Raw genomic sequence first — 19448 nt, 5'->3', positions numbered from 1 at the left:
ATGATATTAATTTTATTTGTTTTCACAATATATAAATTTGGACTACTTGAGTTATTTATGATTTATCTAATGCAACCATGACTTTGGCGATGAAACCTTCCAAATGGAAGATGACTTTATTACCTAATGATAATCTTTCATCAAATATACTTGCAATATTTATGATGTCTGCCTTAACAGAAGATGAGTTTCCTGATTGTTTCAATAATGCAAATGTAAGATTTTCTAAAATGACCCTTGCGGGAATACAATGTGCTAATAAATCATATAATACAGCACGGCACTCGACAAGGCACGCTACCGATCTTTCTCGTTGAATTTTGTTGGCTAGTTTTAATATAACAACTAACCAATCTGGCTTTATTATTACAGTGTTTGATTTTAATGATAGTTCATTTGTTAATGCCATGGACTCTAACATTAAAATGGCAACTCTTAAATTACCATCTGCCTCAATTGCAACTTTCTTTAATATGTCATCAGATGCAACTGTGACACCTTCCTTTTCGGCGATATCTTTTAGTATATTAACAATTTCCTCATCAGTTGGAGCTGAAGAACGAATCATTAAACAACGGGACTTTATTGGAGATATAATGGAAGACATAGAATCACAAATCATAATCAATCTAATATTTTTGGAATATTTTTCCATTGTACGTCTTAAAGCGGCTTGTGCATCTCTTGTCAATGAATCAGCTTCATTGATGATTACACATTTGTATCTATGAGCTAAACCATCTTTTGAATCTTGGAAATCCACCTGTTCCATTTGAGCTACTTCTTTTAATAATTCTTGGATAACAATCCTATCATTATTACCCATGTCACTTGGTGTAATTTCCAAATGATATGGTGAGCTAACCACGTTTAATTCTAATTTTTTATTTGATGGTGTAACAAATTGTCTAACATCGATTTTTAATCTATAGACACCTGGACCAAAGATTGCCTCCAGCAAGGCCATGCATCTAGTCTTTTTACCACTACCATTTGGACCATATAATAGTAAATGTGGTAAATCACGAGCTTGAACAGTCAATGAAGTTAAAAATTCAGTTAATGAATCATTATGTGATAATTTTGAGATCGTCTTTGGACGGTATTTGTCAACCCATAGAGACATGCTAACAGTTAATATTAATAGATGGAGGGTTATGATGGTGATGATGTTCTTCGAATTGATGTGTTAATGAATATTAAGAGTAAAACATATTTCATTTAAATATTAAATTCATCCATTTTTCAATGACAGTTGAAAATAGAAGATTTTGAAATTTTACGCGTATTAATTATGCGGTGAGATATGGCAATGAGTTCCCCTCTCTATGCACAGTAGCAAACGACATAAAAGCGTTGATATTCATTCGGTTTGTATAAGTATGTATTTATGTGTTTATGTATGAACAAGAGTCTTAGTTTCTTGGTGGTCTAACTCCAAAAATATCGGTACCAATTCTAACTTCTGATGTACCTTGTCTGATGGCTTGTCTGTAGTCTGCTGACATACCCATTGATAATTTTAGATTTAGATTATATTTTGAATCCAATAATTTTTTCCATTCCACTAATTTAGTGAAATCTTGATTATCGACATTTGGGTCATCTTGATGAGAAGCATTCCATGAACCAATTGTCATTAGCCCATTTAATTTTATTGAATTTGTATTTTCATTCAAGAAATATTCAATGATCCGGAAAATTTCATCCTCATCCGTTAAACCTGACTTCACATCTTCATTTGATGTGTTTATTTGTATATTACAATTGATTGGAGGATCCTCGGGACTATTTTTCAAACGAGATTCATTCAGTTTCGTTGCTTTCTTTAACGAATCCACAGTCTCCACGGCATATAAGTTTTTAATCTTTGATAGATCTTTACATTTGTTAGTTTGCAACCCACCGATAAAGTGCCAACTGATATCGTTTGGCAGTGAGGCTGCTTTCTCAATTAATTCTTGTACATAATTTTCACCAAAATGCCTAATACCATGATCGTACAAGATTTTGATATCCGAAGCAGGTTTCAATTTCGACACAGCCAGTAATTGCACGTTCTTTGCATCAACAGAATATTGTTCAGCGGCTTGCCTAATCTTGGAATTGACTAATTCATAGGATTGAATCAGTTCTGTGGTTCTATCACTCATTGTTGAAAATAATCTCGGATGCTTGTAAGTAGAGCCAGTGGTTTTAAGCGACGTCAGCCTCACTAAACCTGAAAGCATGGATATACGTGTATGCACATGTATATATAGGTGATTACAAGAAACATGGTTGATACACATGGTAATATAAGACCGGATGAGGATATCCATGGTTAATATATGCGTTTGTGTGCTCAGGTATATTTGTCATGTGACTAATGTTAAAGCCACGTGACTATCACGTGTAGAACACGTGATCTATCCGAGGGGAGAGCAGAGCAGAGGAATACACGTGACGTTACTTATTCCATCCAGTACCTCCCCCTGCCCGCCCTATTACCAATATGCATATACGACGGCGGCTGTTCACACGCACACGCACACGCACGCTGAGACCGCACATTCTGATGCATATCCCTATTTCCTCACAGCGCGGCGAGTGCCGTTGACATGGACGATACCTCTACATTTTACCACTTGTCGGTGTATTGCACCATGGCATGCACATCCGTGTGTGTGTGTGTGTTCCATCATGTTGCACGACAGCGTATAACTTATATTTGCTGCTGCTGCCACCCTCGTGGAACCAGTTAGTGTTTTTGTGTTTTTGTGTTTTGACTAAAACACAAAAACACAATGTGTATCCGTATGGGCTTTTCAGTGCCATTTTCAGTTGTAGTATATTAATAAGTAAATGAAAATTACTGTTACACAAAAACGAAATGTCTCAAAGATTATAAATGTATATATACATGGACACAAATATAAGAAAACAAGGTTCCGATTTTCCTCAATTAATAAACTGCTTGGTTTATTGCATGTGCGACGACGGAACTACAATTGTAATTTACTATATCATACAAATCTTACGTACATACATACACGCACACGGATTGTAAGTAAGTATGGTTACTGTGGATCAATCTTATTTAATTGACTTTGTGTCAAATCATATACTGAATAAGAATACACAACAAATCGAACAATTGAGTGCTGATTATTGTATTGTGATTGATATTTCGAATTTTGAGTCAATTGATATAATAAGTAAAAATTTGTTGGTCTTACTGTCAACTTTAAAACAGCAAAATTTAATCAATACTAGTGATGCTGCTGCTAATCAATTGTATGAAAATGTCTTAATTAGACTGAATGGAAATTTTTTGTACGTATTTATAAAAACTGATATTTCGCAGTCAACGACTATCGATTGTACAGGTTTGAATTTTATTAAATTCATTGTGCCATTGAATTTGATTTATAATAAAAAGTTGATAGATCATTCAATTTCTACAAAAATTGTTAAAGATTTCAATCATGTATTACCAAACGATAATGACTTAATTGAGGTTTTAAATTTAAATGGTAATCAAGATTTATTCATTTATTTTATTTTCTTCAAAAAATATATCAAATCATTATTTAAAATCTCGATTTTAGGTTTAATTTTAAGAGTGATCTCATTCCCATATGAATTTAATTTAATTTATTCGGTTCTACTATCTTTGAATTCCTTCTATTTTATTATTTCATGGATTTATCAAGATAAAAGTTATTATATTAATAAGTCAAACTTAGTCGAGAATTTAATTCAGTTTAATCCAGTTTCAAATAAAAATTATAAACTATCAAAAAGTATTATTGCTAAAAAAATTGTTTTTTTACCAATAATTCTGTTTTTTGTTAGTTTATTATTAACTGCTCAATTATTCTGCTTTTCGTTGGAGATTATTTTGACGCAATTATATCCATCTTCTGGTTTATTGAAAATAATTTTATCATTAATGCCAACTATCTTACTAGCAACATTTGTTCCAATTTTAAATTTATTGTATAATAAATATATTGTGAATCCATATGTTAATTGGGAAAATTATTCAAATAATATTGTGGAAATAAATAAATCGAAATTAGAAAAAAATATTTTGTTCACCTTCTGTACAAATTATATTCCATTGTTAATCACTCTATTTATCTATACACCATGTGGACATTTAATTAATTTTGGTGTTAAGGATGCTATCGGAAAATATTTAACTGTTATTGATAATACTTTCGTTATTGATAATACAAGATATAAAACACAATTGTTTTTCTTTATTGTAACAAATCAAATTATTATTATTTTAACTGAAAATTTATTACCAATTATTATTAATAAAATAAAGATAAAGTTGGCAAAGAAGAAAGGCACCGATGATAAACAAAAGGAAAAGGAGAATGAAAAAATTCAAAAACAACAAAGTATTGATATTATTAAACAATATTATCCAGATGATTATAGAGTTTGGAATACTATTGATAAATATCAAAACTCTTTGAATGTTTGGGGAGATTTTGATTTAGATGACAATTATAAAAAAATCGTTTCCCAATTCGGTTATATTGCAATGTTCTCTAGTATATGGCCATTAGCTCCATTTATCTCGATTATTTTTAATGTTATTGTTTTCAGATTAGATATCTTAAGAGCTTACAAAAATTGTAAACCAATGGCATCAAAAATTTCCACTGTTAACTCATCAATCTGTCAAAAATCAACTGAATGTAAGAAAAATATATGGGATTTAATTACCATCTTTTTAGCCATTTTTGGTTCAATTGTCACAATGACTACAACTTATATGTATAGATTTTCAAAATTATTACACCCATATGTTGCTGATACGGAAGTCACATCGAAATCCAAAAGATTGGACACATTAATTACTAGTCCAATAGATCATTCGGCATTTAAGATTTTTGTTATGGCAGTTATTTTCGAACATTTAGTGGTACTGGTTTATTATGTAATGGTTAAAGTTGTGACAGCTAACAAATGTGACCTACATTCTCACCAAAATAGTAATCTATTTGCCTCTGTTAAAAGGGTGAATAATAAGAACAAGAACAATTCTCATACTACTTCAAATAATCAAAACCCAACTACTGAACAACATACAACCGACGCATTTGTAACGAAAGTTTCAAGTATTGTGGATGATTTCAGTGATGGCAAATATGCTGCTCAAAAAGATTCCGCAAATGATCAATTAGATGCTAATAAATCTGTTCCGCAAGATGCTATTAGATCAAAAATGGAATCAAAGACTCCCGTCACTAATAGTGGAATTGAAAATAAAATTAAAAAGAAAAATTCGTTAATTTCAATGAAATCTGTTAAGGATGCTACCGGCACAAGATTAGTTATGAGGGATTTGGTTGATGATAGTTCTTCGAGTATTGCCGGTGCCACTCTACCATTGAATATTCCAACGTCAAAAAATTTCAACGTAAGATACGACTCTGATGGTAACTTGGTAGAATCCGTGGCAAGATTACAAGCAAATTCTAAAGAAAACTCAACTAATATTGTTCCAACGAACTTAAAAGAAGCGAATGAGAAAAGTAATACTTTAGAAGAAACTGTTCCAAAAACGTTGGATCCTTTAGCAAGCAAAGATGGCAACATCAAACAAACATTAGAAGCCACTCGAAATAAAGAAGGAGCAAATCATACCTCTAACTCTATCCCAGCTGTGCATACTAAAGCAGAAAGTAAGCATAAAAGTCACAGCACACATACCCCAGGAAAAAGTCTAACTTCAAAACAACCAGTTAGTAACTCTGCTTTGAACGATAATCATTCACAAGCTTCAAAAGATATTTCAAGTAAAAATGAAGCAAGTTCAATAATTAATAATAGTCATACCCCATCAAAACCTCGCCATGCAGCAGGTAAGGACGCTTCTTCGATATCTCGATCAGAAACATCTTCAAAGAAAAAGAAAGGTTTATTTAACAAATTGAAGGTTAAATTATAATCTATTCAATGACAATAATATAATGTAATTGACAAGACTACATAGATCATTTATGTACACTAATAAATAATACAATTTTTGTTTGAATATTATAATCTATATATTTATAAATATGCTTATTTAATTTGTAATAATATCAATTCTGGAACGTTTCCAAACATTATGTAAAAATAAATCTTCATCAGACATTTTCGTAAGTTTACCATTTTCAACATTAGGAGGTTCAATTGTCATCTCAGCAAAAGTACCTCTACCTCCATTAGGTCTAACAAAACGTCCTGGATTTATCATGACCACATTTTGAACAACTCTTGCAAAATGTTGCATCTCACTTGGCATGATAATTACATCAGGTGAAATTTCTCCAACAAATTCAGTTAATCCCAAGTAAGGTACCTCTAAATCAGCTCCTGAGATATGTTCAATCACTTTCTTCTTATTCTCTAATATTTTCGCTGTTTTCCTAATTCCACCTGGAAAAACTGGATAATAACGACGTTGCTGCAACACATGCTCAGAAACTCTATCAAATCTATTTCTCATTGCAGTATTTCCGCCCTTAGCAACTTCTTTCAAATCTTTGTATATATCCACATTCGAACATCCAAAAAACACTTCGTTCAGTTGAAAAGTGGATGGATTTGTAAAACATTTGAAATTCTTAGGTAATTGCAATTTCTTTCTATCAAATGAATCTTGAGGATATGCTGCATGGTGAGAAATTGCATCCCTAGTTGAGGGGACTAAAATAACTTGAATTGAACTGTTAATTCCACTTAATAAAGGCACAAGAACCTTGGTAAATATTTCATCTAGAGTTCTTGGTTGTTGTGTAACTCCATGAAACTGAGGGATTGCACCTTTAGCTATACAGTTCTGTGTGATATCTATAAATGGTCCAAACATAATTAAAGTATGAGGTTTTATTTTATTGTTTATCTTATCAACAAATTCTTTAATAGGCTGCACATTGAAATCGTTTTCTGGAAAGTACGGTCCACTAGTTATTATTACTTTCATTGATTTGCCGTTTTGGATCATATTAGAGTTTTCAATATCTTCAACAGTTGATACAGGTGAATCTGGGTATGGTAGATTTAAAATTTCATCTACCATAAAGTAATCACCATCTGCATTCTTACCCTTCAACACAATGATTTGACCACAGAATAATGAACACTCATTGATTTTGGAAAAGTTAAGTCTAACTCTTCTACCTATACCCATCAAACGAGAAGCCTCTAATGCAAGTGAATCTATGTTTAAGAAACCTTCTGCGGTTGGAGAATCTGGGACAATTCTGCCTACAGCATATATTTCTGATTGCGATTGGATTGTTGGATCTCCAAAGTCACTCTGGCTTAATTTAAAATGTTCTTTAGCTAATTTGCAAAATATTTCGATCTGTTCATCGAGAACATCAGCTGCGTCTTGTAAATTTTGTCTCATTGTTCTAAATTTATATTTTATAGGATCATAGAATGGGGTAATCTTAACTTTTTTATCGTTTTCTGGATCAAAGCCTTCAGAAGTTTCAATATTATTTGGATTTAGAGAATCAAGTGTAACACCAGCTTCACCAGATCTCTTGAGAGGAGATGGTGTACTTACCGTAATATCGGATGGTAAGTTTATTTGTGTGCTGCCTGTCATTGAAGGAGAGGTTGTATTACTCTTTTCAATATTCTCACTTTTATTATTCGCATTTGAACCAGATGAAAATCCCAGTTTCTGGCTGCTCTTTTGTCCTGATGAAGTTGGTTGAGTCTCGTTTAATTTACGTTTCTTGATAATTGGAGTTCTTGGTGAATTAAAACCAAATAAAGAAGGACTGGAACCAATAATTTTTGACTTCAATCCTGAAGAAGTTACATTGCTAGTGTTGGAAAACTTCTGTGCTTTTTTTTCGATTTGTTTTTGAAGGAAATTTTTGAACCCATCTAGATTTTTGGTGTTCATTGCAGTATGAGTTTCATGTCTGTGATATGAAAATTGTTCCCATTTAATAAATAATTCTTCTATATTCAATGCGTATATTTTGATCAGGTTCTCTAGATATGCAATAACATCTGACTTGTCTACTTCATTACCAAATTGCTCAATTAATTCCTCTTTAAAACTCATTGTGTCTATATATTGTTCCCTGAGGGTTACCTATATTTTTCAAATAGAATGAAAGAAGAATTCGATTTATAATAAACTAATACTAAATTGTAATGCTTTGTTTATTGATAATATATTCTTTATATGATATATACATTATAATAAAACGAGAAGATAAATAATAATACATCGTGTATCATATATTCATAGATGTCGATGATTGTTCAGCTTTACGCGTTATAATTGAAATAGTTCCATTATAGTGTTTTCGAAATTAACGCGTGTCTGAACTTTCACTAGCTTTCTATAAACATTCAATTAAGGTGAAAAAAATAAGTGAAAACTAGTTAAGTCACTTTAAGCAAGACCTTCAGATAACATCTTTTGTATTATTTTCATTGATTTGCTGTCTATTTTTGCAAATAGTGTCATAGGATTATTTATTTCAGAATTTTCAGATTGAATGTGATGGTATATGTTTGATAAAACTCTAAAACTTTCAAAACGTAATTCGGTTCTATTATCATGGGTATATATGGACATTATCTCAACTATTTCTAGGTAGTTGGACTCAGTTAGTGATATTTTAGGATACGAAGTCAATAATGCTAGTGTTTTTAGTAAAAAACAGTTCATTGAAATATAAGTAGACTCTGAGGTGCTAGTGGCTAACAAACTCAAAATTTTGAGAATAACCTTGCTCGTAATTAAATTAGCTTCATAAAAGGAACTTATTGTCTCTTCAGAAAATACGAAAACCTCGTTTTGAAAGTCTTCTATTTTCCCCGTGAGAGTAACAATCGAATTCCAAATGTTAATGTAATGATCAGCATTAATTGTCTGGATATTATATCTATTCTTCAACAGAAGTAGACAATTTACCAGCAGTAATGTCCTTGAAACTATATTTTCTGGAATTGATTGTGCAATATCGGCCGACTGTAAAAGAATATCGCAAATATTCAATAATTTCAAATAGCCATTTTCAGACATTAACCAATCCATAAATTCAAGTTGATTACTTGAAATAACGAGGAATGATAGTATTTTATCTAAATGCACTAATGAAAACGATTTACTATTTATCCTATCCATAGCTTTAATCATATCTTGGAAACTCCCAGCAACGTTAGTTTTACTGAATATGATGAACTTAGATAGAATATGGTATGAAAGAGTGTTTTGAGATAATTCATCTATTAATGATGGCGATTTAACCACATCAACGGGATTGCTTAGAGTATAGTCGGTAGATGGCGGTAACGGCTGGCCGAATGAAGGCTCCGTATTTACATTGTCATTATTAGTAAAATTTTGATCCGACAGCAAATCAATATCATTGTCAGATTCTCTATTTATATTTGAACCTGCTGAAGAATTATTTATAATTTTAGGCGGATCGGTACTAAATTTGACGGTATTCTCTTTTTCTTGATTACGAAATATGTCACTCAAATTAACATTCGTTTCAGATTCATGATTATTTAAATTGACATCTCCGTCTCCATCACCATCAATTTCCATGTCATTGATATTATCATCTTGAGAAGCAGTTTGATATATACTAATAACTTTTGTCATGTCAGTCAATTTTCGTGTGTGCGGACCTAATTCAATCTCGTTCAATTCATTTTGGTTATTATAAGTATCAAATTGATCTCTTCCATGATGCAAAACACTACTGTCACTGATCATTCTTTTCTGGCCAAATGGATTCACCATTGTCATTTCCATATACATAGGATCTAAATTCTCTGTATGTTCACTTTGTTGAGCGTCTTGTTGACTTGATTGTTTCTTATCATTTGCTAAAATCTCATCTATTGTAAAGCTGGGATCTCTATGTTCAATTTCGTGAAATATTTTTAACTTAGTTGAAACTAGATTTAAACTTCGAAGAACTTGGACAAAAATAAACTTTTCCCGCGTATATATTTTAAACAAAGTTTCGTAGTATAAACTTTCATCGAAATCTCCACCGCAAATATCAGTTAACTTCTTAATCAGATTACGTAACACCATATTTTCAATTTTATTTATGTTCGCCTTTTGTAGTATCTCATTTATCGTTGCCAAACAAAAATTGAAAATGGACTGTCTATACTTCATGTAATATAAGCTACCCTCTGGAGATAATTCGGTTCCATCATTGTTAACCAATGTATTTAATAAGTTAGAAATAGTTTCTAACAGTTCATTAAGGTCAAATTTCGAAATCAAATCAGTAACGTCAAGTGAATTTATTGCATATAAATCAATGGTATATTGAAGTGGTATAGATTGGTAAAATTTTGAAATATTAATTAATTCTCTAAATTCTTTTGGAAATCTTATCATGGCCACTCTTAAATAGCTGATAATGTCAAAAAACTCGAACTCGTTATTCCTAATAAGCATATCCTGTAAAAAATGTAGTAGTTCTTTGGTGTCTTTTAAAGTGTTACAATTTTCAGCTAAATGTAATAATTTTTTAGAGTTATTATCGAAATTCAATGTACTATTTTCGTTCTTTGATTTGGCACCACCTTTTGTTATTGAATAGTCCTTATTATTTTGGTTGATCTCGAGATACTTTTTAAGTAGAGTATGTGAATGATTATTTGTTAAATCACCAGTTATATCCAATTGGGCAGTACCATTATTGGTTGTATTTAATGAATCCATGGAAGCATCTATGTCATTATTTCCTTTCAAAATTTCATTGTGTGTCTGGATAGGTAATGAGGATGGAGCACTTGATTTTCTTGTATTTAATAATTCAGTTTTCTGTATATTATCCGATAGATGTCTATTTGTATTTTTCCCCAAATAAATACCTTTCATCAAAAGGTTACCTTTCTGGTTTTCATTGTAAGTTGTCTCACTCGTTGACCTAATAGTCGAGTGTTGTGATGAGTGTGTTGGTTGTGCATAATTTGGAAATCTTCTGTTCAGTGAGGAACCAATCAAGCTAGATCTTCTTGATGAATTTATAGATGATATTGTGGAGGTAAGTTGGTAGTCTACTTCCAAATGTTGTGGAATTGAAAGTTCTATTGCTTTTCTTAACTGGTTTGAAAAAGAACCTTGAAGTAATTTTTTGGCAGATAATGGAAAGCACTTATAATAGTACCAGAATGTGACTCTCATAGGCTCTCTCACCGAGGTTTGTGCGTCAGTGATACCTTTTTTTAACCATTCTTCTATATATATAGTTAATGCGCTTAGTTTATTCGTTGATGTATCTATAGTAGAGGAACTTACTGGTGGATACTTCATAATAAATATCCTTAGTATTACAGCAGAACACATTCTTGGTAAGACATTTTTCTCACTCATTAGTGTATATGAATTTTGAAATAATTTGTTGTTAAAACTTGTATTAACAACTAGTAATATGAGAGTATAAAATGCATTTTGTGATGATATTTTCTTAGTTGATGATAAAGAAATTTTTAGAGTGCTAAAAATTTGCTCGATAACAGTTATATCTATGTTATTATTTAATATTTCACAAAACTCTCTCAGTAGTTGGTATGCAGATAATGTTAACGTAGTTCTTAATGATAATGCAGCTTTCGATATACATTCTATGAATTGTAAATCTCGACATAACAAAACAAATTTTACAGGAGATTCCTTAGGAATATTACCATTTAATATTTCTCTAAATTTGTGAATGTTTTTTTGTCTTATTTTCCAATTTTGTTCAGTTTCTTTTATCTCTAAAAATGGCACAAGAAGGTTTTCCATTTCATTGAGAAGTTGGTCAAAATTATGGAAACTTTTCGAATCTAAATTCTCATTATTGTTATTTGATGTTGTAACTAATTTTAAATCAGTATTGAGAATTCTATCAATCTCCGATTTAATATCGAAAGTTAAACTTGGATCTGAACTGTTATTAGGGTTGGGCAGTTTTGTAGGAGAATTGGTTGGTTTAAATATGTTCTTGTTATTTTTAGTTAAAAATTGCTTCTTAATGTTTTCATCATTAATTTGATTCGAAAATTCTAATAGGTAATCTGCATTATAATATTTAGTTAAAAGGTCTTTTAGTAATTCTATAGCTAAATTTGCAAAAGCATGTGAGTTTTCATCGTTATAATCTATATTGTTTAAAATATTGATAAAAACGCTATTAAAATCATCTATTCGTTCCAGTGGGTTTCTATTGTTTTTTTCGTCGGTCTTAACAAGTTCTCCAATTGCGAGGATATTTTTATTCATATCATTTTTCTTAATCAACATATTAATTGTATCATCACTCATTCCATTGTCTATAAATATTGAGAAATCATTTAAGCATAAATTTTTCAAAGAATTTTCTAAAATACTTGGTGAAACCAAAAAGATTGCTTCAATTGCCCTTGTTGAACTTATCCAAAATTTCTTCTCATAAGGTACTGAATGAATTAAATAAAACAATAATCGCGAAATAGTATAATTATCAAAATGCGTTGGTGCTTGCATGGCCACTCGCTTGATCAGATAACAAAGTGTAGAATGGGATATACTAATCAATTTATTATTTTCTGGATTAGCATCGCTTTCGTTTGGGTTAGTTATATATGTGTAGTTGTTTAGAATGAACAACAATGCATTTAGGTATTTATCTATCAGTTTGATGTTTACTAACTCTTTTTTAATATGCCCTTTGAAGCTCGTTAGAAGTCCGATTTTATCATTTATCGTTACATTATTGTCGATGACAATATCATAAATATTAGAAAAGTCAAGGCTCATCGTGCCTTCTTGTCTGAATCTATAGCTTCTCGGACTAGGATTATTCAGTTATTCTTGATATATAATATGTATCTCCTTAAGGACTCAGTACACGAGCGAAATACATATATAGAAATCTGTGAATATTAAAATAACAGTTTTAACGTTTTAAATTATAGTATAGTTTATATTTTGCCGCCTACTAATTTTACTTTAAATAATATATAGTACAAAGATTATTATTATGTATTTTTTTGGTGTTTTTACTGTTCAAGTTGTAAATCGAATCAATAGTCGTTCGCCACGGCGCGCAATTACCCAGCCGTAGTCTTTCAATCAATGTCTGGAGTAACAGCTTACCCAAGCAACTGCTTACCAAGCTACTAGATATATAAACATATATATAGACTTAAGTAAGGTGGATGTTGAAGAAGGTACATCTATAAACTTGTTCAGTGAGTATGCATTAGCTAGGTTCTCTTCAATTATATTATATTTTACTTATATAGTTGTCCTTTTTATTTTATAGAGGATATCGAACGATTGGGAACGTATGTATTATGCAGATATGTATGAGAATTTCATTCTGTGGGAAGGGATATGTTCTATATTAAAGTGTTTACTGTCTCTGCTGTGTGTAAGTTTAGTGGTTTCGACAATAAGTGGCCCATTTTTTCCATTTTCGTTCTTAGATAACCGTCGATTTCCTTTGACTTGATACCATTGTTAGAATTCAACCAGTTAATTGGAATCATTGGAACTCTCTCCACACAGTTTAATAGAGGTGGATAGTTTGCTTGTTCGATCTTATCTGGATTATTTGTTAACAGTCTTGCATTCTTTATATTTAAGTCTATTAGAATGGATTTACCAATTGAAAAGTCTCTTGCGTCTGCTGGATGTTTCAGTAGTAAATTAGCCTGTACGGTGTCTGCACCTAAATCTTGTAAGTTGTAAGCTTTCAGTTTCTCAGCTAGACCGATACCACGGCCTTCTTGTCTCAAGTATACGATGACACCGTGACCATTACCACCGATGATATTTGTTTCGGGTTCTCTATCAATCGCCATTAAATGACCTGCTCTATCAAATTGTTCACCACAATCACACCTTGCAGACCAAACATTTTCACCGGTGTAACATTCACTGTGGATCCTCACTAGTGTATTATTTTCGGGGTTCCAAGTTGTGTTTGCATCGTAAACGAGTGCACCTGTTTCACTATCAAATTGTAACTGCAACTTTTGCTTGTCATCGACATCTGCAGATTCTCTCCCAGGGTACAGTTTCCCAACGTATGCACCTCTGATCATTCTATCTTGTTGTGTATCATTTTTTCTAGTTTTGAATAGCGATTTTGATCTAATATCCTCTCCGAACACGACTGCCAGATGTTCTTTGTCGTCCTTGTTATTCTTGTAAAGATGTAGAAAAATATCTGGGCCACCTGTCGTGGTAGGAATACGTGCTCTTGCAACACATTCAACGATTGGTAATTCTGATGAAATTGTCATGTTTTATAAATGTTTTTCTCTTGTAAGTGTATGGAGTATAGTTTGTACGTTGCTTATACACAACGAGTTATATATAATGATGCAATACGAAACAAGATATTGAATTTAAAAAAGGAGTAAAAGAGAAAGCAACTCTCTTATATAAAATAATGAAAAATGAAAACACACACATACATACAATGCATTTACGATTTGATGAATGAGATATTCTTACATGAGCACCTTTATTTCTAAGCATGCTTTTGCTATTAGTAATAACCTAACGTCTTAGTTTCTTTTTGCTTTCGCAGTGGTTAAAGCTTTCTAGTAACTTATCATTGATATTTTTCTTTCTTTTCCACTTACTTTTTCACATTTCTTTTCCCATTGCCCGCTCATCGACTCGAGAGTGCACCCGAACCGCATCATCACGGAAGAGCACAGACTGAAAAAGAAACAAACCTGTGCTGTGCGTGGATGAAATTAGCAGAATGTGTGTATGAGCCATTACTACAATATTATTAATTCTGAAAACTACGATGGAATTAAAAAGAAAGCGACTAGTAATTGACTGATTGAGTAATTAATTGCTCACCGACTATCGACGAACTTCTGATCCACTATGATGAATGCTATTCTAATCACAGTTCGAAAGGACCGATATTTAGTTTCAGTATTGGTACCACTAGTGCTTAACATTACAATGATAATTGAGTTTGTCTCAACATGAGACATGTATACGATCGTTTTAAACGACGGCAAGCAACAAGAGGGTAATATAGTCACGTGGACCGACGGCGTTGTTGTTACCCCACCGTCACCGCTTAACGCCGCCACGACCGGGTGGCGTTAAGTGGCGGCTGCGGTTCGGTTATGTGGTTTGTGTGTTCCTTTCCGATCCACGGAAGCGAGACGCAAGAGGCCGTTCCTTGGCACTAGCCTGAGACGACGTACAGCAATAGCCCAACATAAACGCCCATACGTATTACCCTGTCGAGGTGTTGTTTTTTTGTCTTTTTATGTATGTGGTTGTTTATTCTGTTGTTGTTGCGTTGTCCTTATGATAACGGTAATGGTAATATGGTGATGATACTAATTATTAAACTCTATAGTACTTACTTTCACTACAAGAGAGCAATTTTTACTATGAAGCTCTTCACACTCTTGTAGGGTATATATGCTAAGGAAGCTTACTTACAGTTGCAATGTTTTCAATAGTTCAACTTGAATCAGCACTGAAGAGCAAAGTTCTGTTTTGTCATGTTCTTGTTATTGTGCGTGCTAGTAGTCCATTTGTTCCTTCTTGTCATGTGTCCTTTAACGTCTTTATGTCTTAACAGTGCGTTCATCTCTTTAATTATTGTATGCGTTATGGTTTTGTTGCGCTATTGTTTTAAACTTTGTTAAAGGGACTGCAAATTTTCCACTCCATTCTGTTCAGTAATTGTTTAGATCTAATTCTACTTCTCACGATGTGTTCTGCGTTCGCTTTGCGTTCACATTTGCGTGCTCTTTATTTTAGTTTGTTTTTCATGTAATGAGTTCGAATTCAAATTACATGATGTGGGAAATAGTAACCCATGTATCTCTTCTTGTCATTGCATCTCCTGTAACTTATTTCCCACTTGTTCTCTTTATTTTTATTTTTCATTATTATTACATTATATAAGTACAATTGTATTATTACAATTTTTCACAAAACGTACGTGTAAGTAAAAAGAATTTAAAAAAAAGGATATTTAGTTTACGTATATACATATCATATTATTTCACTTGTTATTCATTTAAAAAGTAAACCAACCACCACAAACTTATTTCTTTTATTATCCTACAAATATAAATTTAATTAATAAATACAAAATTTAAAAAAACAAATGTCTGATTCTACTACTCCTTCTACTACTCAACCATTAGTCACTGATGAGAACATCGCTGATCATGTCATCTCCCAAAGGTTATTACTATCTTTGGATGAAGCTGGTGCAATCATTGGTCAACAAGGTGCTACCATCGAAAAAATCAAAGAAGATAACAATGTCACCATTAATATTTCTGACAGCAAGCCAAACTGTTCAGACAGAGTCTTAACCTCCACTGGTAAGATTCAGGATGTTGCCAATTCCATTGGTGACGTTTGTAGAGTCTTAGCTTCAACTGCTGTTGAAGATTCTGAGTCCGAGGAAAAAGTCAGTTCTGAAGTCTCCCCATACTTCTTCCTAAGGTTCAGATTACCAAAACCATCTGTTGAAGAAATGAAAGAAACTCCAGATAAATTAAAGGACATTGTCAACATTAGAGTCTTAGTTACGAGATCTCAATGTTCTGCTATCATCGGTAAAAACGGTGACAGAATTAAATCTTACATCAATGACTTCGGTGTCAAGATGTTAGCCACTAACAACTTCTTACCAAGATCTAACGAAAGATTATTAGAAATTCAAGGTTTCCCAGTCGCCATTACTAAAGTTTTAACTGCTGTCGACACTTTAGTCGCTAAGGAAGTTGTCCCACCAACTAACCCAGCTAGAGAATATTACACTCCATACAACCGTAACTCTAGCCAAGGTGCACAAAGTACAGGTTCTGCTAACAGAACCAGAACTCCAATTAGAAGAACCGGTGAAGAATTCAAGAAGTTGGTTAACATCCCAGAAACTTATGTTGGTGCTATTGTCGGTAGATCCGGTAACAGAATTGCTAACTTAAGAAGAGCTACAAGAACATCTATTGATATTGGTAAGAGAAGTGAAGAAGAAGTTGCTAGTGAAACTGAAAGAGTCTTTGAAATTGTCGGTAGCAGAATGATCGATGTTGAAAGAGCTGAAACCATGTTATTAAAGAATTTGGAAACTGAAGTGAAAAGAAGAGCTGAACAAGTCGAAGACGCTGTCTAAGGAAGAATTATGTTCTAATTTTCATAGTTTTATTTTTAAAAGTTTAGATCCTGTCTTTCGTTGTTTAATATAAACTTCGAATAAATAGTTTTGTAGGTTGTAATAATTTTTTATGATGATTATAATATTGTCTAGATTAGGTAAATAAGTATCCCATTAGTATTTAGTGTTTTTAAAACGCTAAATTTCAGAAAAGAAGGTCTCAAATCGAAAAAAAAATCAAACAGTCAAAAATGTTTAACTAAAATATCCTCAGTAGTTGTAAAATTTAGAAAGTCATGTTGATTTTTGATGAATTTAAAAAATCAAGATGTAATCTTGTGTATTATAAACAAAAATAGGAATATTTAAATATATATTATAAAACTTGCATTAAATAAATGATTGTCATTATCTTTATAATATTATGTTAATCTTTTAAAGTTTAGTCCACGAATGGTGTTTTGAAAATGAAACGTAAAAAAAATTGAGAATAATGACAGGAAAGCAAAACTGTTATAAAGTGGAAAATTGAATTGCATTTTAAAAGATAAATAAAGAAAAAAAAATGATAAACTTTAATAGTTTTCACAGAGTTATATTTAATAGTGTATATCAAATGAATATCACATTTTTTCTCTTGGTTTTTTAACTTAAAAAATATATATATTATTGATACATTTTTTATTATCTCCTAATTTTTTATTATCCTTTATAATATTTACAAATGGAAAATCTTTAAATTTACAACAACAACGATCCAATTAAATTTTAATTTTGAAAGCTATGACATTAAATCAACGTAAGATGTACTTTATTTCAATTCGCTCATTTGAACTTCTTACCGAATAAGATCATTTGTAATTGATCGTACATGGAAATAACACCGGCACCGGCAACACCTCTTAAGATGTTAGCAGCACAACCCTTGAATAAAGAAGGAACACCTTCCTTGGCGACAATCTTTCTGAAAGCATCGAAGGCACCATCGTACTTAACGGCTTGACCGGAGGTCATCATCATTCTTCTTCTAATAGTATCTAATGGGTAAGAAGCGGTGGAAGCACCGGTAGTAACAACCCAACCTAATAAGAATGAAGCAAGGAAGGAACCTTCTAGAGAACCCGTTAAGACAACTGGTTTCAAAGAATCGTATAAACCGAAGTATAGACCTCTGTAGACAACAATACCAACAACAGATGGTAAGAAACCTCTATATAAACCAGCAAAACCATCGGACTTGATAGTCTTCTTGTAAACATCGACTAAACCATTGAATTGACGTTCGCCACCTTTTTTGCTAGATTTAGCATCAGCAGCCAATCTAGTTCTGGCATAATCTAAAGAGTAGACAAATAATAGAGACAAACCACCAGCGGCACCACCAGAAGCTAAGTTACCGGCAAACCATTTAGCGTAACCTTCTTCCTTCTTAAAACCGAATAAAGCCTTAATTTTATCCTTGAAAGCGAAATTCAAAGCTTGAGTTGGGAAATATCTGATAACATTGGCAGTGTTACCTCTCCAGAAAGCAGCGATACCTTCATTCTTGGCAGTTCTCTTGAAACATTCGACAATACCGTCGTATCTTCTGTCCAAAGAACCTTGCTTAATCATTTCATCTTGATTTTGGATTAATAACTTAACTCTTTCAATAGGGGAAGCAGCAGTCTTTGCAACAGCAGCAGAGACACCACCCATAAGGAAATCAATCATAAAATTGGATTGTTTTTGTTCAGCCATCTTGGATTATGTGCGTTATGTATATATGTTATATATAGATTTGTTGTCAGTTATCTTTTGATTTACTATATTAAAATCTTCCACTTGAAAAAAGAAAATAGTAGTATCAATATATAAATATGTATATATAGGTCTGGTGTGTGTGATGGAAAATAAAGATAAAAGAGAAGAAACGAGAAGAATATTAATCAATACAGTATCAATGGTAACAGTTCATACATTTACAATAACCATTAGTAGAATTTCAAAAAATGAATTGGTTTATATATCAAATTTTAAAAGATTAAAAAGTAGATTTAGCCAGTTTAGTTTTCAACAAATAGGAAAAAGAAAGAAATTAGCTAGTAATTAAAAAATTGAAAACTTGAAAACTGCGAAGAAAACTACGAAGAAGTAAAAACATAAAAAAAACACAAGAAAATCTCGAATTGAAAGAGAGTTAAGTTTCCATGATGTATTATCACAATAGAGAGAGAGAAGTACGGGAACTTATTGAAAGTATAAGATATAGGTTATCAATCGATCAATACAAGACATTAAGCATATCTATTATATTAATACAGTGTTGTTATTCGTATT

At 32.1% G+C, this 19448-nt stretch overlaps 8 protein-coding genes across 8 annotated transcripts; 2 read left to right on the top strand and 6 right to left on the bottom strand.

Moving 5' to 3' along the window:
* Positions 1–55: 55 nt before the first annotated feature.
* Positions 56–1126, bottom strand: RFC5 (replication factor C subunit 5; the record flags this gene model as incomplete). Its single annotated transcript, XM_003688104.1, has 1 exon — positions 56–1126. One exon carries the CDS (start codon positions 1124–1126, stop codon positions 56–58), a length of 1071 nt encoding a protein of 356 aa, XP_003688152.1.
* A 289-nt stretch (positions 1127–1415) lies between these two features.
* On the bottom strand, positions 1416–2231 carry TPHA0M01420 (pyridoxal phosphate homeostasis protein; the record flags this gene model as incomplete). Its single annotated transcript, XM_003688103.1, has 1 exon — positions 1416–2231. The coding sequence occupies one exon, from the start codon at positions 2229–2231 to the stop codon at positions 1416–1418; it is 816 nt and encodes a 271-aa protein (XP_003688151.1).
* An 824-nt stretch (positions 2232–3055) lies between these two features.
* Positions 3056–5953, top strand: IST2 (Ist2p; the record flags this gene model as incomplete). The annotated part of the gene is made up of 1 exon (XM_003688102.1): positions 3056–5953. The coding sequence occupies one exon, from the start codon at positions 3056–3058 to the stop codon at positions 5951–5953; it is 2898 nt and encodes a 965-aa protein (XP_003688150.1).
* Positions 5954–6073: 120 nt separating this feature from the next.
* POL12 (DNA-directed DNA polymerase alpha subunit POL12) lies at positions 6074–8077 on the bottom strand (the record flags this gene model as incomplete). Its single annotated transcript, XM_003688101.1, has 1 exon — positions 6074–8077. One exon carries the CDS (start codon positions 8075–8077, stop codon positions 6074–6076), a length of 2004 nt encoding a protein of 667 aa, XP_003688149.1.
* Positions 8078–8413: 336 nt separating this feature from the next.
* Positions 8414–12781, bottom strand: STU1 (Stu1p; the record flags this gene model as incomplete). The annotated part of the gene is made up of 1 exon (XM_003688100.1): positions 8414–12781. One exon carries the CDS (start codon positions 12779–12781, stop codon positions 8414–8416), a length of 4368 nt encoding a protein of 1455 aa, XP_003688148.1.
* Positions 12782–13365: 584 nt separating this feature from the next.
* RIB1 (GTP cyclohydrolase II) lies at positions 13366–14274 on the bottom strand (the record flags this gene model as incomplete). The annotated part of the gene is made up of 1 exon (XM_003688099.1): positions 13366–14274. The coding sequence occupies one exon, from the start codon at positions 14272–14274 to the stop codon at positions 13366–13368; it is 909 nt and encodes a 302-aa protein (XP_003688147.1).
* Positions 14275–16127: 1853 nt separating this feature from the next.
* HEK2 (Hek2p) lies at positions 16128–17147 on the top strand (the record flags this gene model as incomplete). The annotated part of the gene is made up of 1 exon (XM_003688098.1): positions 16128–17147. The coding sequence occupies one exon, from the start codon at positions 16128–16130 to the stop codon at positions 17145–17147; it is 1020 nt and encodes a 339-aa protein (XP_003688146.1).
* An 807-nt stretch (positions 17148–17954) lies between these two features.
* Positions 17955–18869, bottom strand: PET9 (ADP/ATP carrier protein PET9; the record flags this gene model as incomplete). The annotated part of the gene is made up of 1 exon (XM_003688097.1): positions 17955–18869. One exon carries the CDS (start codon positions 18867–18869, stop codon positions 17955–17957), a length of 915 nt encoding a protein of 304 aa, XP_003688145.1.
* Positions 18870–19448: the final 579 nt, after the last annotated feature.

The sequence above is a fragment of the Tetrapisispora phaffii genome, chromosome 13 (assembly GCF_000236905.1).
Source record: "Tetrapisispora phaffii CBS 4417 chromosome 13, complete genome".
Lineage (NCBI taxonomy): Eukaryota > Fungi > Ascomycota > Saccharomycetes > Saccharomycetales > Saccharomycetaceae > Tetrapisispora > Tetrapisispora phaffii.
The sequence above is the reverse complement of the archived record's forward strand: the minus strand, read 5'-3'. Positions and strand labels throughout refer to the sequence as shown.